The following is a 19490-nucleotide window of genomic DNA, read 5'->3' on the forward strand; positions in this document are numbered from 1 at the left end:
TCCCAGCTGTCTCAGATGTCGCCATCTGAAATTTCTTGGAAACACGATCACTTTAACGGAATATTGCTGTTCTGGGGCAGTGTTTTACAGCTGCTGGGCACGCTGTATTTGCCTTACTTAAGCCCCTGGTAATTGCTGTATTCCGAAGACATGCTGATGGGAATTACCAGGCGGCGTTGGTCTCTAACTGGAGCCCTCTGTCCCCACTAGCCACGCGTCACTGGTTAGCGTGATTGAAACTAAATCGTATGAAAATCCTCTTTTCTAGTCGCACTAGCCACGTTTCGAGTGCTTAATGTGGCTAGTGGCACCGGTTTGGACAGCACAACTGTAAAATGTTCCCATCCTCACAGTAAGCTGGTATCGTTCCAAGAGATGGGACTGAATTAGAATTCAAACAAATTTTCCAGCGCTTCTGATTTTTACCGCGGTCACATAATAAGGAATGCATCCCTGTGTAAGTGCATTTTGGTCTTCTGTTTTGCAGACTTATTTACCAAGCATTGGAGGAATATTGCACGTAAAAATGCCTATTGGATCCAAAGAGAGGCCAACATTTTTTGAAATTTTTAAGACACGCTGCAACAAAGCAGGTATTGACAAATTTTATATAACTTTATAAATTACACCGAGAAAGTGTTTTCTAAAAAATGCTTGCTAAAAACCCAGTACATCACAGTGTTGCTTAGAACCATAAACTGTTCCTTATGTGTGCATAAATCCAGTTAACAACGTAATCATCGTTTGCAGGTTAACCGTATGATAAATATAGAACCTCTAGTGGATAAAGAGGAAACTGGCCCCTTGACTAGCAGTAGGAAGAATTACTAACAAATCAGAAGCATTAATGTTACTTTATGGCAGAAGTTGTCCAACTTTTTGGTTTCAGTACTCCTTATACTCTTAAAAATGATCTAGGACCCCCGGAGTGCTTTTGTTTATGTAGCTTACCATATTAGAAATTTAAAACTAAGAATTTAAGGCTGGGCGCGGTGGCTCACGCCTGTAATCCCAGCACTTTGGGAGGCCAAGGTGGGCGGATCACCTGAGGCCAGGAGTTCGAGACCAGCCTGGCCAACATGGTGAAACCCTATCCCTACTAAAAAACACAAAAAATGTGCTGGGTGTGGTGGTGCGTGCCTGTAATCCCAGCTACTCGGGAGGCGGAGGCAGGAGAATCGCTTGAACCCCGGAGGTGGAGGTTGCAGTGAGCCAAGATGGTGCCACTGCACTCCAGCCTGGGCCACATAGTGTGACTCTGTCTCAAAAAAAAAAAATAAGAATTTAAAGTTATTAACTTATTTAGAAATAATGAAAGCTAACCCATTGCATATTATCACAACATTCTTAGGAAAAATAACTTTGAAAACAAATGAGTGGAATAGTTTTTCATTTTTGCAGTTCTCTTTAATGTCTGGCTAAATAGAGATAGCTGGATTCACTTATCTGTGTCTAATCTGTTACTTTGGTAGAAGTACATGAAAAAAATTAACCTCACAGTTGAAAAAAGAAATATTTTAATAGTCTTCAGTGACTTTTTGGTATTTTTCCTTGTACTTTGCATAGATTTTTCAAAGATCTAATAGATATACCATAGGTCTTTCCATGTCGCAACATCGTGCAGTGATTATTTGGAAGATAGTAGTGTTCTGAATTATACAAAGTTTCCAAATATTGATACATTGCATTAAACAGTATTTTAAAAATCACATTCATTAATATCACCATGGATGTCAGAAAAGTCTTTTAAGATTGGGTAGAAATGAGCCACTGGAAATTCTAATTTTCATTTGAAAGTTCACATTTTGTCACTGGCAACAAACTCTGTTTTCCTTGCAGCAACAAGATCACTTCATTGATTTGTGAGAAAATGTCTACCAAATTATTTAAGTTGAAATAACTTACGCTGTCAGCCGTTCTTTCAAGTAAAAATGACTTTTCATTGAAAAAATTGCTTGTTCAGATCACAGCTCAACACGAGTACTTTTCTAGGCAGTATTGTACTTCAATATGCAGAAGTGCTTTATGTATGCTTCCTATTTTGTCAGATTATTAAAAGAAGTGCTAAAGCATTGAGCTTTAAAATTAATTTTTACTGCTTCATTAGGACATTCTTACATTAAACTGGCATTATTATTATTATTTTTTTTTAACAAGGACACTCGGTGGTAAGGAATATAATGACTACTAGTATTAGTTTGGTGCCACTGCCGTAACTCATGCAAATGTGCCAGCAGTTTTACCCAGCGTCATCTTTGCACTGTTGATACAAATGTCAACATCATGAAAAGGGGAAATGATTCCATAGTGTTATTATGAAAGTAGTTTTGAACTGTAATGGTAGAGGATGGATAGCTCATAATACAAATTTGTCATTTCCCTTTAAGAGACAATTCCCATTTTATGTGAGAGTCCACATGTTCTTCATACCCATAGATTTGCCACATCTTGTGTACTCTTCAGAATTATTTGAATTTTATCTGTGGAACGTATTCTTTTTTTTTTTTCTTTTTTGAGATGGAGTCTTGCTCTTTTGCCCAGGCTGGAATGCAGTGGTGTGATCTCGGCTTACTGCAACCTCCGCCTCCTGGGTTCAAGTAATTCTCCTGTGGCAGCCTCCGGAGTAGCTGGGACTACAGGCGTGTGCCACCACACTCAGCTAATTTTTTGTATTTTTAGTAAAGGCAGGGTTTCAATGTGTTAGCAAGGCTGATCTCGATCTGACCTCGTGATCCGCCCGCCTCAGCCTCCCAAAGTGTTGGGATTACAGGCGTGAGCCACCGCACCTGGCCGAATTTTATCTGTGGAATGTATTCTTAATGTGAGTAGTTTTTGATTCTGAACTATGAATAATAAGAAAATAAATAAAATTTAATTAAATGAAAATAAAAGCTAATATATATAGCTTTTAATAATATAGTTAAATGCCATCTTGCCACTTTTATGAACTCTTGTTACATCTTTCCATAGATTTGCAAGAGAATGGATTAATGATCTTATTTAATTAATATGCCTTAACGAAAGTAATCCATAGTCAGGATCTTAAGCATTTTTTTCCTTATGATCTTGAACTGTTCTGGGTCAAATTTGTCTGTCACTGGTTAAAACTAAGGTGGGATTTTTTTTTTTTAATAGATTTAGGACCAATAAGTCTTAATTGGTTTGAAGAACTTTCTTCAGAAGCTCCACCCTATAATTCTGAACCTGCAGAAGAATCTGAACATAAAAACAATTATGAACCAAACCCATTTAAAACTCCACAAAGGAAACCCTCTTATAATCAGCTGGCTTCAACTCCAATAATATTCAAAGAACAAGGGCTGACTCTGCCGCTGTACCGATCTCCTGTAAACGAATTAGATAAATTCAGATTAGACTTAGGTAAGTAATGCGATATGGTAGACTGGGGAGAACTACAAACTAAGAATTCAGGCAAACCTGTGTTGAAATCTTAGCTCATTCATTAATTTTGTCATGCTGGGCAAATCAGTCTCTCTGGCCTCACTTTCCTCACTCAAAAAATGGAGACGATGAAAATAATGTCTCATAGGTTTGGATTAAATTAAATAATGTAGGTACTTAGTAAATGTTCTCTTTCATCCCTCCTTTGATAAATTTGCCAGCTGAGATTTCCTGAATTATGTCTTTCTTATACCAAAAAAACCTAGGACTTGTTTTGGCGTTAATTAAACTAAACTGTATTTCTGCAGGCTATCACAGAGGACACAGATTATTTTACCAATACACTATAAGTATCATGATTTGGGAGTAGTTTCCCTGGCGTAGGTGCCGCATGTTTCTAAGCAATTATGTAATAAGATTATACATTCAGTCATTCAAATAATTATTACCTACTTGACATAAGTAATGAACTTTCCCTTTTCTTCAGAGTATTAATCTCTAGTAAGCGGAATAAAGAGTACACAGTTAAAGTATAGTGTAGGGTTGAATGTAGTATGTGCCAAGAGAAAAATATAAAAAAGTATAATGAGAGTTCAGAAGAAAGAGCAAATAGTATTGGGCAAAGTTAGGCAATTATTCCTTTGAGCTGAACCTTGAAGGATAGGTGAGATTAAGAAATTTGAAGATGTGGTAGAGTGATAATGCTCTAGGCAGAGGGAACAACATGAGGAAGAATATGTAGTTTGTTCAGAAAATAGCAAGTAATTCAGGTTGGCTTTGGTTGTTTTGTATATGAAAGGGACCAATAGACAAGGCAAAAAGGCAGACTAAAGGCAGGCATTGAATGCTAAGCTAAAGAAATTGAATTTATTTGGTTGGTTGTTGAGCAGAGAAATCACATGCAAATTTGATCATGCTACTTATTGTGTCAAACCTTTGATCACCTCCCTTTGTCCTTACAGCAAAATCTAAACTTGATACAGCTTTCAAGTTCCTTTGTGATCGGCCCTTGATTTACTCTCTTGGCTCAGCTTGCCATATTCATCCTCTCACCTATCTTCATTTGCCATTCATTCCTACTGAATTTCTTTTCGTTATCAAAACCACCATGCTCTCTGGCCCTTTATTAAACATATTGTTACCTCTACCCACAACTTACTTTCTTCTTCCCTACTTTTTGTCTAGCTAATTTGTGTGCTCATCGTTCAGATCTTGGCTTTTTTCTGCTTCTGAGAAATACTTCCTGTCTGCCCTCATTGAGCTTCTAGTGAAGGAGACATACATAAGCAATTATAGTGTGATACATGCTTTGAAAGAAATTCATGGCAATGGGGAGTGCATATACAAAGGGAATATAGGTAATGGGCAAATGTTTTCATGTATGTTATTGGATACCAAATGGTATACATAGGATTCAATAAATATTTGTAGAGTGAGTATTAGTATTATTTGCTTTAGAAAGCCTAATGATCAAACAGCAGTCTTTGGAGATAACATTTTTCAAAATGTCATGCCTGTGCCATTAGAATCTTCAAGACTGCTCATTGAAAGGAGTCTTCCAGGCCCCACGATGAATCTCTTAATTTATAATATCTGGAAATGATGCCCATGAGTATACATTTTTTTTTTTTTTTGAGACAGAGTTTCGCTCTTGTTGCCCAGGCTGGAGTGCAGTGGCGCAACTTCAGCTCACCACAACCTCCGCCTCCCAGGTTGAAGCGATTCTCCTGCCTCAGCCTCCCAAGTAGCTTGGATTATAGGCATGAGCCACCACGCCTGGCTAATTTTTGCATTTTTAGTAGAGACGGGGTTTCGCCATGTTAGCCAGGCTGGTCTCGAGCTCCTGACCTTGTGATCCACCCACCTCGGCCTCCCAAAGTGCTGGGATTACAGGCGTGAGCCACCGCGCCCGGCCCAAGTCTACATTTTAAACTACCTGAATGATCCCTATAAAAAGGGAAAACTGGAGGTAGGAAGATGAGTTAGGGGATATGTAATGGTCTAGGTGATAGAGACAAGTGCCTGAATTACAGTAATAACAGTGAAAGTAGATATGGGAGATAAAACTATAGGACCCTGCAGTAGTCTAGATATGGAGGATTCAAAAAAAAGGAACAAATGACAGGGCAGAGCATATTTAGAGCACAGTAGTAACAGTCATAGAAATGGATAAGGGAGTCATCCATTCCACAATACTTACTGCTTACTTGTGTCTGGCAACCTGCTCAGCGTTAAGGATACAAATGTGAATAAGATGTCCGTTGACCTCTAAGTACTCAGTCTTGTAAGCACGTCTTGTAAGCACATCTTGGTTGTTTCCATAAAAATAAATATACTAATGTGATATAAGAGCAGGTACTAAGTGCATGAAAAGTGAGCAGCCATCTCACTAGTTGGTCAGAAAAAGCTCCCATAAAGCAGTTTTTGCTGAATCTTGAAAGATATACCTAAGGTCAAATGGTTAATTCTTTAATCGTAACCTGCTAGAATTGATCTATAACCAAGGAAGGATAGTAAGGAATTAATAAGGCCACTCTCAACTCACTGCAAAGGAGTTAACTTTTTGAAGCCTATAATACATAAATCTGCTGACTAGTCTCTTGAGACCTTTTGCTTTTAAGTTTACTTTAGATTCAGTGTTGAAAAGTAATAGACTTAGGCTATGTTTTTCAACCTGCTTTGTTCAGTTCTAACATGTAATATATATATTTTTTTAAATTATTCCTAAAGTTTTGTGAGGAATTGTGCTGTTCCTGCCTCTCAGCAGCCCTTCCTTTGGCATTAAATTGTATGCATTTCTCTTTTTTTTTTTTTTTTTTTTTTTGAGACGGAGTCTCACTATGTCACCCAGCTGGAGTGCAGTGGCACGATCTCGGCTCACTGCAACTTCCGCCTCCCGGATTCAAGTGATTCTCCTGCCTCAGCCTCCTGAATAGCTGGGATTATAGGCATGCGCCACCACCCCCAGCTAATTTTTGTATTTTTAGTAGAGATGGGGTTTCACCATGTTGGCCAGGATGGTCTCGATCTTTTGACCTCGTGATCCACCCGCCTCAGCCTCCCAAAGTGCTGGGATTACAGGCGTGAGCCACCTTGCCCAGCCTAATCATATACATTTCTCTTACCATTCTTCAGCTTATTAATGAGATCCTCAGGTTATTTGGGAAATGTTTATTTGGTAATTAACTTTTTTTCACCTAGTTCATTTTTTAAACTTTTTTTTTTTAAATAGCAGGGTTTCTTTTCATTGTTGAACTAAAATGGATGTGTTATTATTAACTGAACTCCTTAGTTTACATTAGAGTTCACCCTTTGTATGGTTCTATGGATTTTGACAAATTGTATAATGTCATATATCTACCATTATGGCATTATACAGAATAGTTTTGCTGCCCTAAAAATCTCCTGAGTTCCACCTGCTCACCCATCCCTCCTCCTGAGCCCCCTGGCAGCCACTGATCTTTTTACTGTTGTATAGTTTTATCTTTTCCAGAATGTCATGTAGTTGGAATCATACAGAATATAGCATTTTCAGACTGGCTTCTTTCACTTAGCAATATGTCAAGACCAGCTCGATCATAGAGACCCTAACCCAGCGGCACTAGAGGAATTAAAGGCACACAGAAGGCCGGGCGCGGTGGCTCACGCCTGTAATCCCAGCACTTTGGGAGGCCGAGATGGGCGGATCACGAGGTCAGGAGATCGAGACCATCTTGGCTAACACGGTGAAACCCCGTTTCTACTAAAAATACAAAACAGCCGGGCGTGTTGGCGGGCACCTGTAGTCCCAGCTACTCGGGAGGCTGAGGCAGGAGCATGGCATGAACCCGGGAGGCGGAGCTTGCAGTGAGCTGAGATCGCGCCACTGCACTCCAGCCCCGGGGACACAGCAAGACTCTGTCTCAAAAAAAAAAAAAAAAAAAAAAAAAAAAAAGCACACAGAAATATAGCGGTGCGGAGTGGGAAATCAGGGGTCTCACAGCGTTTTGACAGCAAGCCAGTGATAAGCATTGTTTCTATAGATTATAGATTAACTAAAAGTATTCCTTAGGGGAAATAAAGGGATGGGCCGAAGTAAAGGGATGTGTCTGGCTAGTTATCTGCAGCAGGAGCATGTCCTTAAGGCACAGATCGTTCATGATAACGTTTGTGGTTTAAGAACGCCTTTAAGCGGTTTTCCGCCCTGGGTGGGCCAGGTGTTCCTTGCCCTCATTCCGGTAAACCCACAATCTTCCGCGTGGGTGTCATGGCCATCACGAACATGTCACAGTGCTGCAGAGGTTTTGTTTATGGCCATTTTTGGGGCCAGTTTATGGCCAGATTTGGGGGCCTGTTCCTAACAGCAATATGTGTTTAAGGTTCTTCCATGTCTTTTAATGATTTCATGCTGAATAATATTCCATCGTATTGATGTACCACAGCTTGTTTATCCATTCATCTATTGAAGGACATCTTGGTTGCTTCCAAATTTTGGCAATTATGAATAAAGCAGGTATAAATATTCACATACAGGTTTTTATGTGAACATATTTTCAACTCATTTTGGTTCACACCAAAGAGCACGATTGTGGGATCATATAGTAAGAGTATGTTTAGTTTTATGAGAAACTACAAGCTTTCTTCCAAAGTAGCTGTTGCGTTTTGTATTCCTACCAGCAGTGAATAAGAGTTCTTGTTTCTTACATCCTTACCAGCATTTGGTATGTCAGTGTTTTGAATTCTAGCCATTCTAATAAGTGTGTAGTGGTACCTCATTGTTTGTTTTATTTAATTTTTTTTTTTTTTTTTTTTTTTTTTTGAGACGGGGTCTCGCTTTGTCGCCCAGGCTGGAGTGCAGTGGCGTGATCTCGGCTCACTGCAAGCTCTGCCTCCTGGGTTCACGCCATTCTCCTGCCTCAGCCTCCTGAGTAGCTGGGACTACAGGCGCCCACCACCACGCCAGGCTAATTTTTTTGTATTTTTAGTAGAGATGGGGTTTCACTGTGTTAGCCAGGATGGTCTTGATCTCCTGACCCCGTGATCCACCTGCCTCGGCCTCCCAAAGTGCTGGGATTACAGGCGTGAGCCACCGCGCCCGGCCTGTTTTACTTTTTAAAGTCAATTTTCTTTCAAGAATTAGCTACTTTTTAGTATCTTTAGTTAAAAATCTCATTAGAGAAGGAGGTTGTATTTTGTTGAAGTGGGGTTTTTAAGTTACACATACATTTGCTTTATTAATGATTATGTCTAGTCCATGTTAACTGGAAAAATGAGAATATAATGAGACATTTTATTTATGCTGCTACAAATAGTTTTAAATTTGGTCTTCACTTTATTTTAGTAACATTGATAGAGCTTATTTTTCCCAAAAGCTAAGTTAGAGATTATAGGACCAACCAAAGCAACTATTTTCTAAGAGTAATAGTAAGTGCCTCAGGTGCCACGCCAAATTTGTAGTTACCATCAGCTATTGGAACCACATGAGTACTTAATGCCCTGGAGAGTCAAATATAATCTACTCTAATACAGAAAATAGAAATATTGAAAACCTGTAAATCAGATTTCATATTGTTAAAACCACCTATAGCTTTAGAAACTCTGAACATTATATTCTTAGAAAATGGATGTGTTCAATAAGAACAGAAATTATGTATTACTGTCTGCAACTCACTTTGTCTAATTATATCCAATTTATTCATCCAGTCAATATTTCAGGAGTGACTAATATACCAGACATTTTTGTAGTTGCTAGGGATACGGTGATAAATAAGACAAAATCTCTACCTCAGATTGCTCACAGCCTAGTAGGGGGAAAAAGAACAGTGTATGATCAAACTCTTCAGGGAACACATAGGAGGGGCAAACACTTAATCTCACCTTAGGGATCACTAAAGTTTTTTGGAGGAGGTAGTTTTTAAATGGAAGCCTGAAAGAGTTGTTCCAGGTCAAGAGAAACAAAGAAGGGGAAATAGCTTATACAAAGTCCTAGAAATTAAAGAAAACATTATTTCAGGATATGCAAATGGTTGGGTATGGCTAAAAAGTAGACTGTAAAAGAACGGCATCATAAAAATTAAGTAAATTGTCACATAAATATATGTATTTCTTATGTACCCACAAAAATTAAAAATGAAGAAATTAAGTAAATTGTGAAAGGCCTTCATACTATGGAGTTTGACTTGATCTTAAAAAGTAAGATCTTGAAAGGTTTTCAGCAGAAGTGATATGGTCAGATCTGGTACATTGGTAGGCTTTCAATAAATGTCTTCCCTTACTCCTTTTTTCTCTTTCTTTTCTTTTTTTGTTTAAAGCGACAAGATGTTGCCCTTTTCCCAGCCGGAGTACAGTGGCATGATCATAGCTCAAGCTCCTGGGCTCAAGTGATCCTCCCACCTCAGCCTCTCAAGTAGCTAGGACTACAGGCATATCACCACACCCAGCTTTTTCTTTGTAGAGGCAGTCTCACTCTGTTGCTCAGGCAGGTGTTGAACTCCTGCCTCAAGCAATCCTCCCACCTCAGCCTCCCAAAGCCCTTGGATTATAAGCCACTGTGCTGGGGACATCCTTTTTGGAGGGTAATCAGCAAACTGAAAAACCTCTTCTTACAACTCCCTATACATTCTCATTCCCAGTAAAGAGGAGACTTTTTGTTTTTAAACACTTCCAAAGATTGAAAATTTATAATCCAGAGTATATACATTCTCACTGAATTATTGTACTGTTTCAGGAAGGAATGTTCCCAATAGTAGACATAAAAGTCTTCGCACAGTGAAAACTAAAATGGATCAAGCAGACGATGTTTCCTGTCCACTTCTAAATTCTTGTCTTAGTGAAAGGTATGATGAAGCTATTAAAATATTTAAATGAAACATTTTCCTACATATATTTGTTTTATAAAGATGAATCTGATTTTTATGCTAATATTTTGGCTAAGAGCCTGGTGGAAGATCTTACATTTTTAAATAATCTTTTAGGCTGAGTCCTTTAATAGAATAGTTTTTACATTAGAAACATATAAGTTGTTGTTCTTGTGATGTTGAATTGGCTGGTTTTCTGTATATTCTGTGTTTTTTTTTAAGTAACAAAAATAACAGTGGTGAAAAACAGTCAGTCCTTGAATTATCAATTTAAAATAAATTGCGTAGTTTTCATCTTTGGAGAGAATATGATTTACTTTACAAATTTTTTTTTTTTTTTTTTTTGAGACAGAGTCTCTCTCTGTCACCTAGGCTGGAGTGCAGTGGCGCGATCTCGGCTCACTGCAAGCTCCGCCTCCCGGGTTCATGCCATTCTCCTGCCTCAGCCTCCCAAGTAGCTGAGACTACAGGCACCTGCCACCATGCCCAGCTAATTTTTTGTATTTTTAGTAGAGACGGGGTTTCACTGTGTTAGCCAGGATGGTCTCAATCTCCTGACCTTGTGATCCACCCGCCTCAGCCTCACAGAGTGCTGGGATTACAGGCGTGAACCACTGTGCCCAGCCTAGTTTACAAAATTTTTGAGTTTAAAATATACAGTTTCCAGCAGCTGAAATTTGTGAGTACATATATGTTGGCATTTTAAACCTTGGTGATTACTTAATGCTTCATGAGAGATTTACTTTTTAAAATGTAAAATAAAATATCTAAAAGTAGTATTCCAACAATTTATATGAATGAGAATCTTCTTTTAAAAATAAGATAAACTAGTTTTTGCCAGTTTTTTAAAATAACCTAAGGGATTTGCTTTGTTTTATTTTAGTCCTGTTGTTCTACAGTGTACACATGTAACACCACAAAGAGATAAGTCAGGTATGATTAAAAACAATGCTTTTTATTCTTAGAATACTAGAAATGTTAATAAAAATAAAACTTAACAATTTTCCCCTTTTTTACCCCCAGTCGTATGTGGGAGTTTGTTTCATACACCAAAGTTTGTGAAGGTAAATATTCTACCTGGTTTATTTTTATGACTTAGTAATTGAGAATTTGACAATAGCGTTATACCTTTGCCCTGAGATTTACAAATCTGTACCTAGCATTCTGCCTCATATAGGCATTCGGTAAACGATAAGTGAAATAAAGAGTGAATGAAAAAATAATATCCTTAATGATCAGGGCATTTCTATAAAAAAACTATTTTCTTTCCTCCCAGGGTCGTCAGACACCAAAACATATTTCTGAAAGTCTAGGAGCTGAGGTGGATTCTGATATGTCTTGGTCAAGTTCCTTAGCTACACCACCCACCCTTAGTTCTACTGTGCTCATAGGTAATAATAGCAAATGTGTATTTACAAGAAAGAGCAGATGAGGTTGATAATTGTCATCTCTAATACTTCTGTTAAAAAGAAAATATGAAAAGAAAATATTAGATAATGTCTTTGATAAGTGTGTTAGTAATTGACAATAATTTTATTCTATTAAGTGTAGATTGGGATAAATACAAATACATTAAGTGGTAGTCTGTCCACCGGTGTCAAGCATTATGTTTTAGTATGATGTGATTAATGTAGAATAGCTCACAAATATTCCTTTACTGGCCCATATAAGCATTTAAGAGGCAGTATTTGGTGTGACTGAATTTTTTTTGCAAATGATTGTGGTAATCAGGGCATTAAAGCAGCATTAAATAAGCTTTTGTTTTCTCTACTTAAATGTGTTCTAAGGTCTGTATTGCCAGTAGTACTGAATTGAGGTCTTAAATTCCACAAGTGTAATTACACAACTATGTGATAAACTGCAAAATTTAATTTATCCATTCATTAAACTGTAAACTCTTTGCAGTCTCACCATAGTTTCTGTTACTAGGATCTAGAAATATTTCCTATTGTAGGCTGGTTGCAGTGGCTCACGCCTGTAATCCCAACACTTTGGGAGGCCAAGAAGGGCAGATCACATGAGGCCAAGAGTTTGAGACCAGCCTGTACAACGTGGTGAAACCCTGTCTCTACTAAAAATACAAAAATTAGCCAGGTGCGGTAGCACACACCTGTAAATCCCAGCTTCTTGGGTGCTGAAGCATGGGAATTGCTTGAAACTGGGAGGCAGAGGTTGTAGTGAGCCGAGATTGTGCCACTGCACTCCAGCCTGGGTGACAGGGAGGCTGAGGTGGGAGGATCACAAGGTCAGGAGATCGAGACCATCCTGGCTAACATGGTGAAACCCTGTCTCTACTAAAAATAGAAAAAATTAGTTGGGTGTGGTGGCAGACACCTGTAGTCTCAGCTACTCAGGAGGCTGAGGCAGGAGAATGGCGTGAACCTGGGAGGCAGAGCTTGCAGTGATCTGAGATCGTGCCACTGCACTCCAGCCTGGGCGACAGAGCAAGACGCTGTCTCAAAAAAATAAAAATAAAATAAAATAATAAATCCTGTTATAAAACTACTTAAAAATCTCTGAGTAGCTGAGATTTGGCTAATCATGACTTAGTATTTGAAAAGTTGTGACTTTTTTTTTTTTTTTTTTTAACTGAGACAAGGTTCTTCTCTGTTGCCCAGGCTGGAGTGCAGTGACACAGTCTCAGTTCACTGCAGCCTCAACCTCCCAGGCTCAATTAATCTTTCTACCTCTTAGCCTTCCAAGTATCTGGGACTATAGGTACCGTGCCACCAGTGTACTACCAGTCCTGGCTAATTTTTTTTATATTTTTTGTAGAGATGGGTCCCGCCATGTTGCCCACACTTGTGTCAAATTCCTGGGCTCAAGCAGCCACCACACCCACCTGTGATCATTCTTTTTTATTTTTATGAGATAATGAACATACGAGTTTAAAGAAATGTCTAAATAAATGTGATTGTAGTACAAACAAGTATTTGGAAGTTCATCTAAACAAACACATCACAGTTTATAGGCAAAGCACGAAAGATTGGATAATAATGGGAAAAAAAGTAAATATTCACCAACATTCTTTTCTTTTTTTTTTTTTTTTTTTTTTTTTGAGGCGGAGTCTCACTCTGTTGCCCAGGCTGGAGTGCAGTGGCACCAACTCGGCTCACAGCAACCTCTGCCTTCTAAGTTCAAGCAATTCTTCTGCCTTAGACTCCCGAGTAGCTGGGATTACAGGCACCCACCACCACGCCTGACTAATTTTTGTATTTTTAGTGGAGAGGTGGTTTCACCAGGTTGGCCAGGGTGGTCTCGAACTACTGACCTCAAGTGATCCGTCTGTCTCAGCCACATTTTTTTTTCAAAGAAGATACTGGGCCAGATCATTGTTTCTCAAATTGCAGATTATGACCTATTCATAGTTGTGAAACTTATTTTGTGAGTCATATGTGCTCTTTTTAAATGAAATGAAAATTCTGAGTACATCACATGTAGTTAGGGTTTAGAAAATAAAAAATACAGTATATCTAGTTAAATTTGGACTTCAGGTAAACAATGAATAATTTTGAGACATACTTAACACTAAAAAAATTCATTGTTTATCTGAAATTCAAATTTAATGAGGTGTCCTGTATTTTATCCAGAAGTCCTGCACACAGTAAAGTTTGTTTTGTAAAACTTTTTTACTTAACCTTTGTGTGCCCATGTGTGTGTGCAGTCATAAAGTGTATGTGTGTGTGTATTTAAAAAACTAGGTTGTACTCAAAGCCCGAGCTTAATTTATTCCCAAACCAGTATTACATTTTGTTTATTCTAGCAAAATGACATTCTGTTTTGATTCCTCTTTAGCTGGGAGTAAGTTAACCCTATTCTGTTGCTTAGATGAAATAATATGGATAAAATCATTTTGAAAAGATGTGTTTAACATACAGTATGCCTTTAGGCTGTAGTATTGTCTAAATGAATGCTAAAGTCTCCAAGCTTTAGCTTTTAAGTCATAACCTCACAACATCATCTGATTTTCCAACTCATTGTGGACAGTATTACCATAAAGTAATGATCACCAAGCCATATCTTACCACCTTGTGAGTAGTACTAAGGAAGTAAGTATAGTTTATTCACTGTGCGAATTGACCTTTCTAATTACTATACTCGAGTACTTGAATCAGTTCATTTTGTTTCAAATGTGTCATGTAATCAAATAGTAGATGTGCTTTTTGATGTCTGACAAAAAATAAAGTTTTTGCATTCTAGTGATAATATACAATACACATAAATTTTTATCTTACAGTTAGAAATGAGGAAGCATCTGAAACTGTATTTCCTCATGATACTACTGCTGTAAGTAAATATGACAAATTGATTAGACTGTTGAAATTGCTAACAATTTTGGAATGCCTTGTTAAATTATTTATCTTACATTTTTAATTTCCTAATCTGTAATTTATCTAAGCCTTTGAGAAAGTCTCTAAACCTGATCCTATATGTGATTTTAACTTCCTGTGAAACTCTGCTGTCTAAGTTGCATATATACAATATATACAGTAGTCCCCTATTCATGGGGTATACATTTCCAATATCCCCCAGTGAATGCTTGAAACCTGAGATAGTACCGAACCCTATATGTATGTTAAAAATGTGTAGTATTTATATATATATACCTATAATCTTTTTTCCTATAAGCACATACCCTGTGATAAAGTTTAATTCATAAATTAGGCACAGTAAGAGATTAACAAGAACTAATAATAAAATAGAACAATCATAACAAAGTACCGTAATAAAAGTTATGTGAACGTTGTCTCTCTGTCTCAAAATATCTTATTGTTCTGTACTCATGTGGCAGCAGCTTCATCAGCAGATGTGGCCTCTCCAGTAATTTTTATATTTTTCAGTCCAAACCTGTTCTTGAATCTGTGTAACCATCCCTTACTTGCAGTAAATGGCTTGGTGTCATTCATTTCAGGGGATCCCTTGCTGAAGTTTTCGTTTAGGCTTTATGCTTTCTGGCATAATGTGTAGCTGTCAATCAAAACAATCTGTTCATGTTTTCTACCCACAAATGTAATACCTTTTCTATTTCTATGGTGCACTGTGTGGCCATAACTTTTGCAGTTTGAGGTGTGACAGCAAAACCAGCTCATATGTCTTTCTCCTTCACGATCTCACAGATTTGTTCTTACCATAGATTTCACAGTACAATTTTTTTCCTTTCCTTAAGTCAAGAACTTTCACTGTTTCAATTAAAGGAAGCACTTTATGGCTTCTTTTTGGCATATTTGAATTGCCAGCATCATTATACTTGTGCTTTGGGGCCATTGTTAAGTAAAATAGGGTGACTTGAACACAAGCGCTGTGGTACCACAATAGCCGATCTGATAACCAAAACAACTACTAAGTGACTAATAGGTGGGTACCATATACAGCCTGGATACGCTGGACAAAGGGATGATTCATGTCCCAAGTGGGATGGAGCAAGATGGTGCAAGTTTTTTTTCTCCATTTCCATTTTCCTTTCCTAAGATTTCCACATCCTAATGGTGCAAGATTTCATCACACTACTCAGGATGGCACACAATTTAAAACTTATTAATTGCTTACTTCTGGAATTTTCCATTAAAAATTTTTGGACCTAAGTTGATTGCAGGTAACTGAAATTACCACAAGTGAAACCATGGATAAGGGGGGACTACTACTATATGTGCATTGAGAGTTTTTATACTAGTGATTTTAAACTATAATTTTTACAGAATGTGAAAAGCTATTTTTCTAACCATGATGAAAGTCTGAAGAAAAATGATAGATTTATCCCTTCTGTGACAGACAGTCAAAACACAAATCAAAGAGAAGCTACAAGTCATGGTAAGTCCTCTGTTTAGTTGAACTACACGTTTTTTTGTTGTCGTTTTTTGTTTTTTGTTTTTTGTTTTTTTTTGAGATGGAGTCTTGCTCTGTCACCCGTGATCTCAGTTTACCGCAACCTCTGCCTCCCGTGCTCAAGCAATTCTCCTGCCTCAGCTTCCCAAGTAACTGAGATTACAAGCATGCACCACTACGCCCAACTAATTTTTGTATTTTTAGTAGAGATGGCGTTTCACTATGTTGGCCAGGCTGTCTCAAATGGGTGTGAGCCACCGTGCCCAGCCTGAACTACTATTTTTAATTGGCACCATTGAAGGATTGCTCCTCTTTTCTTAAAGAGAAAATACGTTACTTTTCCTTTCTTGACTACTGAAGTAGTGTTTTATCTCAAAGTATTGAGAGTAGAAACTAACTTGATGTGCCTGTGATCCCAGCTACTCAGGAGGCTGAGGTGGGAGGATCGCTTAAGCCCAGGAGGTCAAGGTTGCAGTGAGCTGTGTTTGTGCCACTGCACTCCCACCTGGGTGACAGAGTGAGACCCTGTGTCAATGGAAAAAAAGAGAAACTAATTTGATTTCGATGACAGTATTTAAATACTGTATAAGACAGTACTATTCAATATGTGGTTGTGACACAAAAACAAAGCCTATTGAAAATTTTCAGAGACAATAAGATATATAATTAACAAAATCTGAGCTTTTTTTTTCTAATTAGAAAGTAAATGTGGTTTAGATATACCATAGTTTACCTAATCAGGTCATGGAATATTGCATTTTTCTTAGTATGTGTGTATGTCTGTATAACTGTGTAGGATTTGATACCTGTTTTTGTCTGTGTGGTATCATGTACGTATGTATATGCATATGTAAAATCAGATTTACCCTTGTTATAGTGCCACAAAATTGATTTGGAACATCTGTTTTGATAGGTCTTAGAATATTTAATTGTATATATGGTAAGATTAGGTGAGTTTTAATTGTGTAGAACTGCTAAAGAAAGATTTTTAGGGATTGTTGTATGGATAAAAGGCTTTAGGTTCCTTGGAATCAGGGGAATCAGGCTTTACTAGAAGAACAGGAGAAGGAGTGACTAGCCAAAAAATAAAATGCCAAGTACTCAGAATAACCCTTTAAATACTGACATGCAATATTTAGAATATTCTACATATACTGTTTCTATGAGAAAGGTTGTGATAATAATATAAATTATATGGCTTATAAATTGTTAATGTGCTTCTGTTTTATACTTTAACAGGATTTGGAAAAACATTAGGGAATTCATTTAAAGTAAATAGCTGCAAAGACCACATTGGAAAGTCAATGCCAAATGTCCTAGAAGATGAATTATATGAAACAGTTGTAGATACCTCTGAAGAAGATAGTTTTTCATTATGTTTTCCTAAATATAGAACAAGAAATCTACAAAAAGTAAGAACTAGCAAGACTAGGAAAAAAATTTTCCGTGAAGCAAACGCTGATGAATGTGAAAAATCTAAAAACCAAGTGAAAGAAAAATACTCATTTGTATCTGAAGTGCAATCAAATGATACTGATCCATTAGATTCAAATGTAGCAAATCAGAAGACCTTTGAGAGTGGAAGTGACAAAATCTCCAAGGAAGTTGTACCATCTTTGGCCTGTGAATGGTCTCAACTAACCCTTTCAGGTCTAAATGGAACCCAGATGGAGAAAATACCCCTATTGCATATTTCTTCTTGTGACCAAAATATTTCAGAAAAAGACCTATTAGACACAGAGAACGAAAGAAAGAAAGATTTTCTTACTTCAGAGAATTCTTTGCCACATATTTCTAGCCTACCAAAATCAGAGAAGCCATTAAATGAGGAAACAGTGGTAAATAAGAGACATGAAGAGAAGCATCTTGAATCTCATAGAGACTGCATTCTTGCAGTAAAGCAGGCAATATCTGGAAGTTCTCCAGTGGCTTCTTCATTTCAGGGTATCAAAAAGTCTATATTCAGAATAAGAGAATCACCTAAAGAGACTTTCAACGCAAGTTTTTCAGATCATATGACTGATCCAAACTTTGAAAAAGAAACTGAAGCCTCTGAAAGTAGACTGGAAATGCATACTGTTGGCTCACGGAAGGAGGACTCCTTATGTCCAAATTCAATTGATAATGGAAGCTGGCCAGCCACCACCACACAGACTTCTGTAGCTTCGAAGAATGCAGGTTTAATATCCACTTTGAAAAAGAAAACAAATAAGTTTATTTATGCTATACATGATGAAACATGTTATCAAGGAAAAAAAATACCGAAAGACCAAAAATCAGAACTAATTAGCCATTCAGCCCAATTTGAAGCAAATGCTTTTGAAGCACCACTTACATTTGCAAATGCTGATTCAGGTACCTCTTTTTTTTTTTTTTTGTAGATAGTACGTATAGTTTTATAGATGATGATTCCTTATGTGTTTTTTTGTGCATTTTAAAATCTTCATATCTTATATTTAATCTTAGGCATCATCTATGTGCATTATTGTTTAGGTCTTTAATTACCGATGTTTAGAATCAGGTCACTCAAACATGGTAGATAAGTTTGCATAGTTTGTGTATATCCATCACTCTTGAGACAGTTTTATTTTAAGTTCCAGGGTACATGTGCAGGACGTGCAGGTTTGTTACATAGGTAAACGTGTGCCATGTTGGTTTGCTGCACCTGTCAACCCTTCACCTAACTATTAAGCCCAGCATGCATTAGCTATTTTTCTTGGTGCTCTCCTTCCTCCCACACACCCCCACCTCCTGACAGACCCTAATGTGTGTTGTTCCCCTCCTTGTGTCCGTGTGTTCTCATTGTTCAGCTCCCACTTATGAGTGAGAACATGTGATGTTTAGTTTTCTGTTCCTGCATTAGTTTGCTTAGAATAATGGCTTCCAGTTCCATCTATGTCCCTGCAAAGGACATGATCTTGTTCCTTTTTATGGCTGCATGGTATTCCATGGTGTATAGTTCCACATTTTATTTATCCAGTCTATCATTGATGGGCATTTGGGTTGATTCCATGTCTGTGCTATTGTGAATAGTGCTGCAGTGAACGTACACGTGGATGTATCTTTATAATAGAATGATTTATATTCCTTTGGTTATATACCCAGTAATGGGATTGCTGAGTCAGATGGTATTTTTGGTTCTAGGTCTTTGAGGAATTGTCACACTGTCTTCCACAATGGTTGAACTAATTTACATTCCAGCCAACAACTTGAGACAGTTTTTGATTCATAAACATTCAGAGCTTGGCTAGCTAATTCCTGCTTTAATTTCAAAAGTGTTTATTATATGCAAATTGGACAACTCTATAAATATGTGGTGCTATTTACTATGTATTTTCTCAAAAGCATGTTAAAAAAAAAATAAGCTAGATATAGTGGCTCATGCCTGCAATCTTAGCACTTTGGGAGGTTAAGGCAGGAGGATCACTT

At 37.6% G+C, this 19490-nt stretch overlaps 1 protein-coding gene across 8 annotated transcripts in view; it reads left to right on the forward strand.

Moving 5' to 3' along the window:
- BRCA2 (BRCA2 DNA repair associated) overlaps window positions 1–19490 on the forward strand; it is an 85387-nt gene that overhangs the window by 971 nt on the left and 64926 nt on the right. For all 8 annotated transcript variants that reach the window (XR_010116096.1, XM_055244877.2, XM_055244878.2 and 5 more), the window contains exons 2-10: window positions 488–593; window positions 3136–3381; window positions 10109–10217; window positions 11122–11171; window positions 11262–11302; window positions 11515–11629; window positions 14476–14525; window positions 15935–16046; window positions 17301–18416. Coding sequence is in view for 7 of the 8 variants with exons in the window: in XM_055244877.2 (XP_055100852.1) it covers window positions 527–593; window positions 3136–3381; window positions 10109–10217; window positions 11122–11171; window positions 11262–11302; window positions 11515–11629; window positions 14476–14525; window positions 15935–16046; window positions 17301–18416 (1906 nt within the window). In the remaining variant the exon portion in view is untranslated. The remainder of the gene's footprint in view (window positions 1–487; window positions 594–3135; window positions 3382–10108; window positions 10218–11121; window positions 11172–11261; window positions 11303–11514; window positions 11630–14475; window positions 14526–15934; window positions 16047–17300; window positions 18417–19490) is intronic.

The sequence above is a fragment of the Symphalangus syndactylus genome, chromosome 15, assembly GCF_028878055.3.
Source record: "Symphalangus syndactylus isolate Jambi chromosome 15, NHGRI_mSymSyn1-v2.1_pri, whole genome shotgun sequence".
In the NCBI taxonomy this organism is placed as follows: Eukaryota; Metazoa; Chordata; class Mammalia; order Primates; family Hylobatidae; genus Symphalangus; species Symphalangus syndactylus.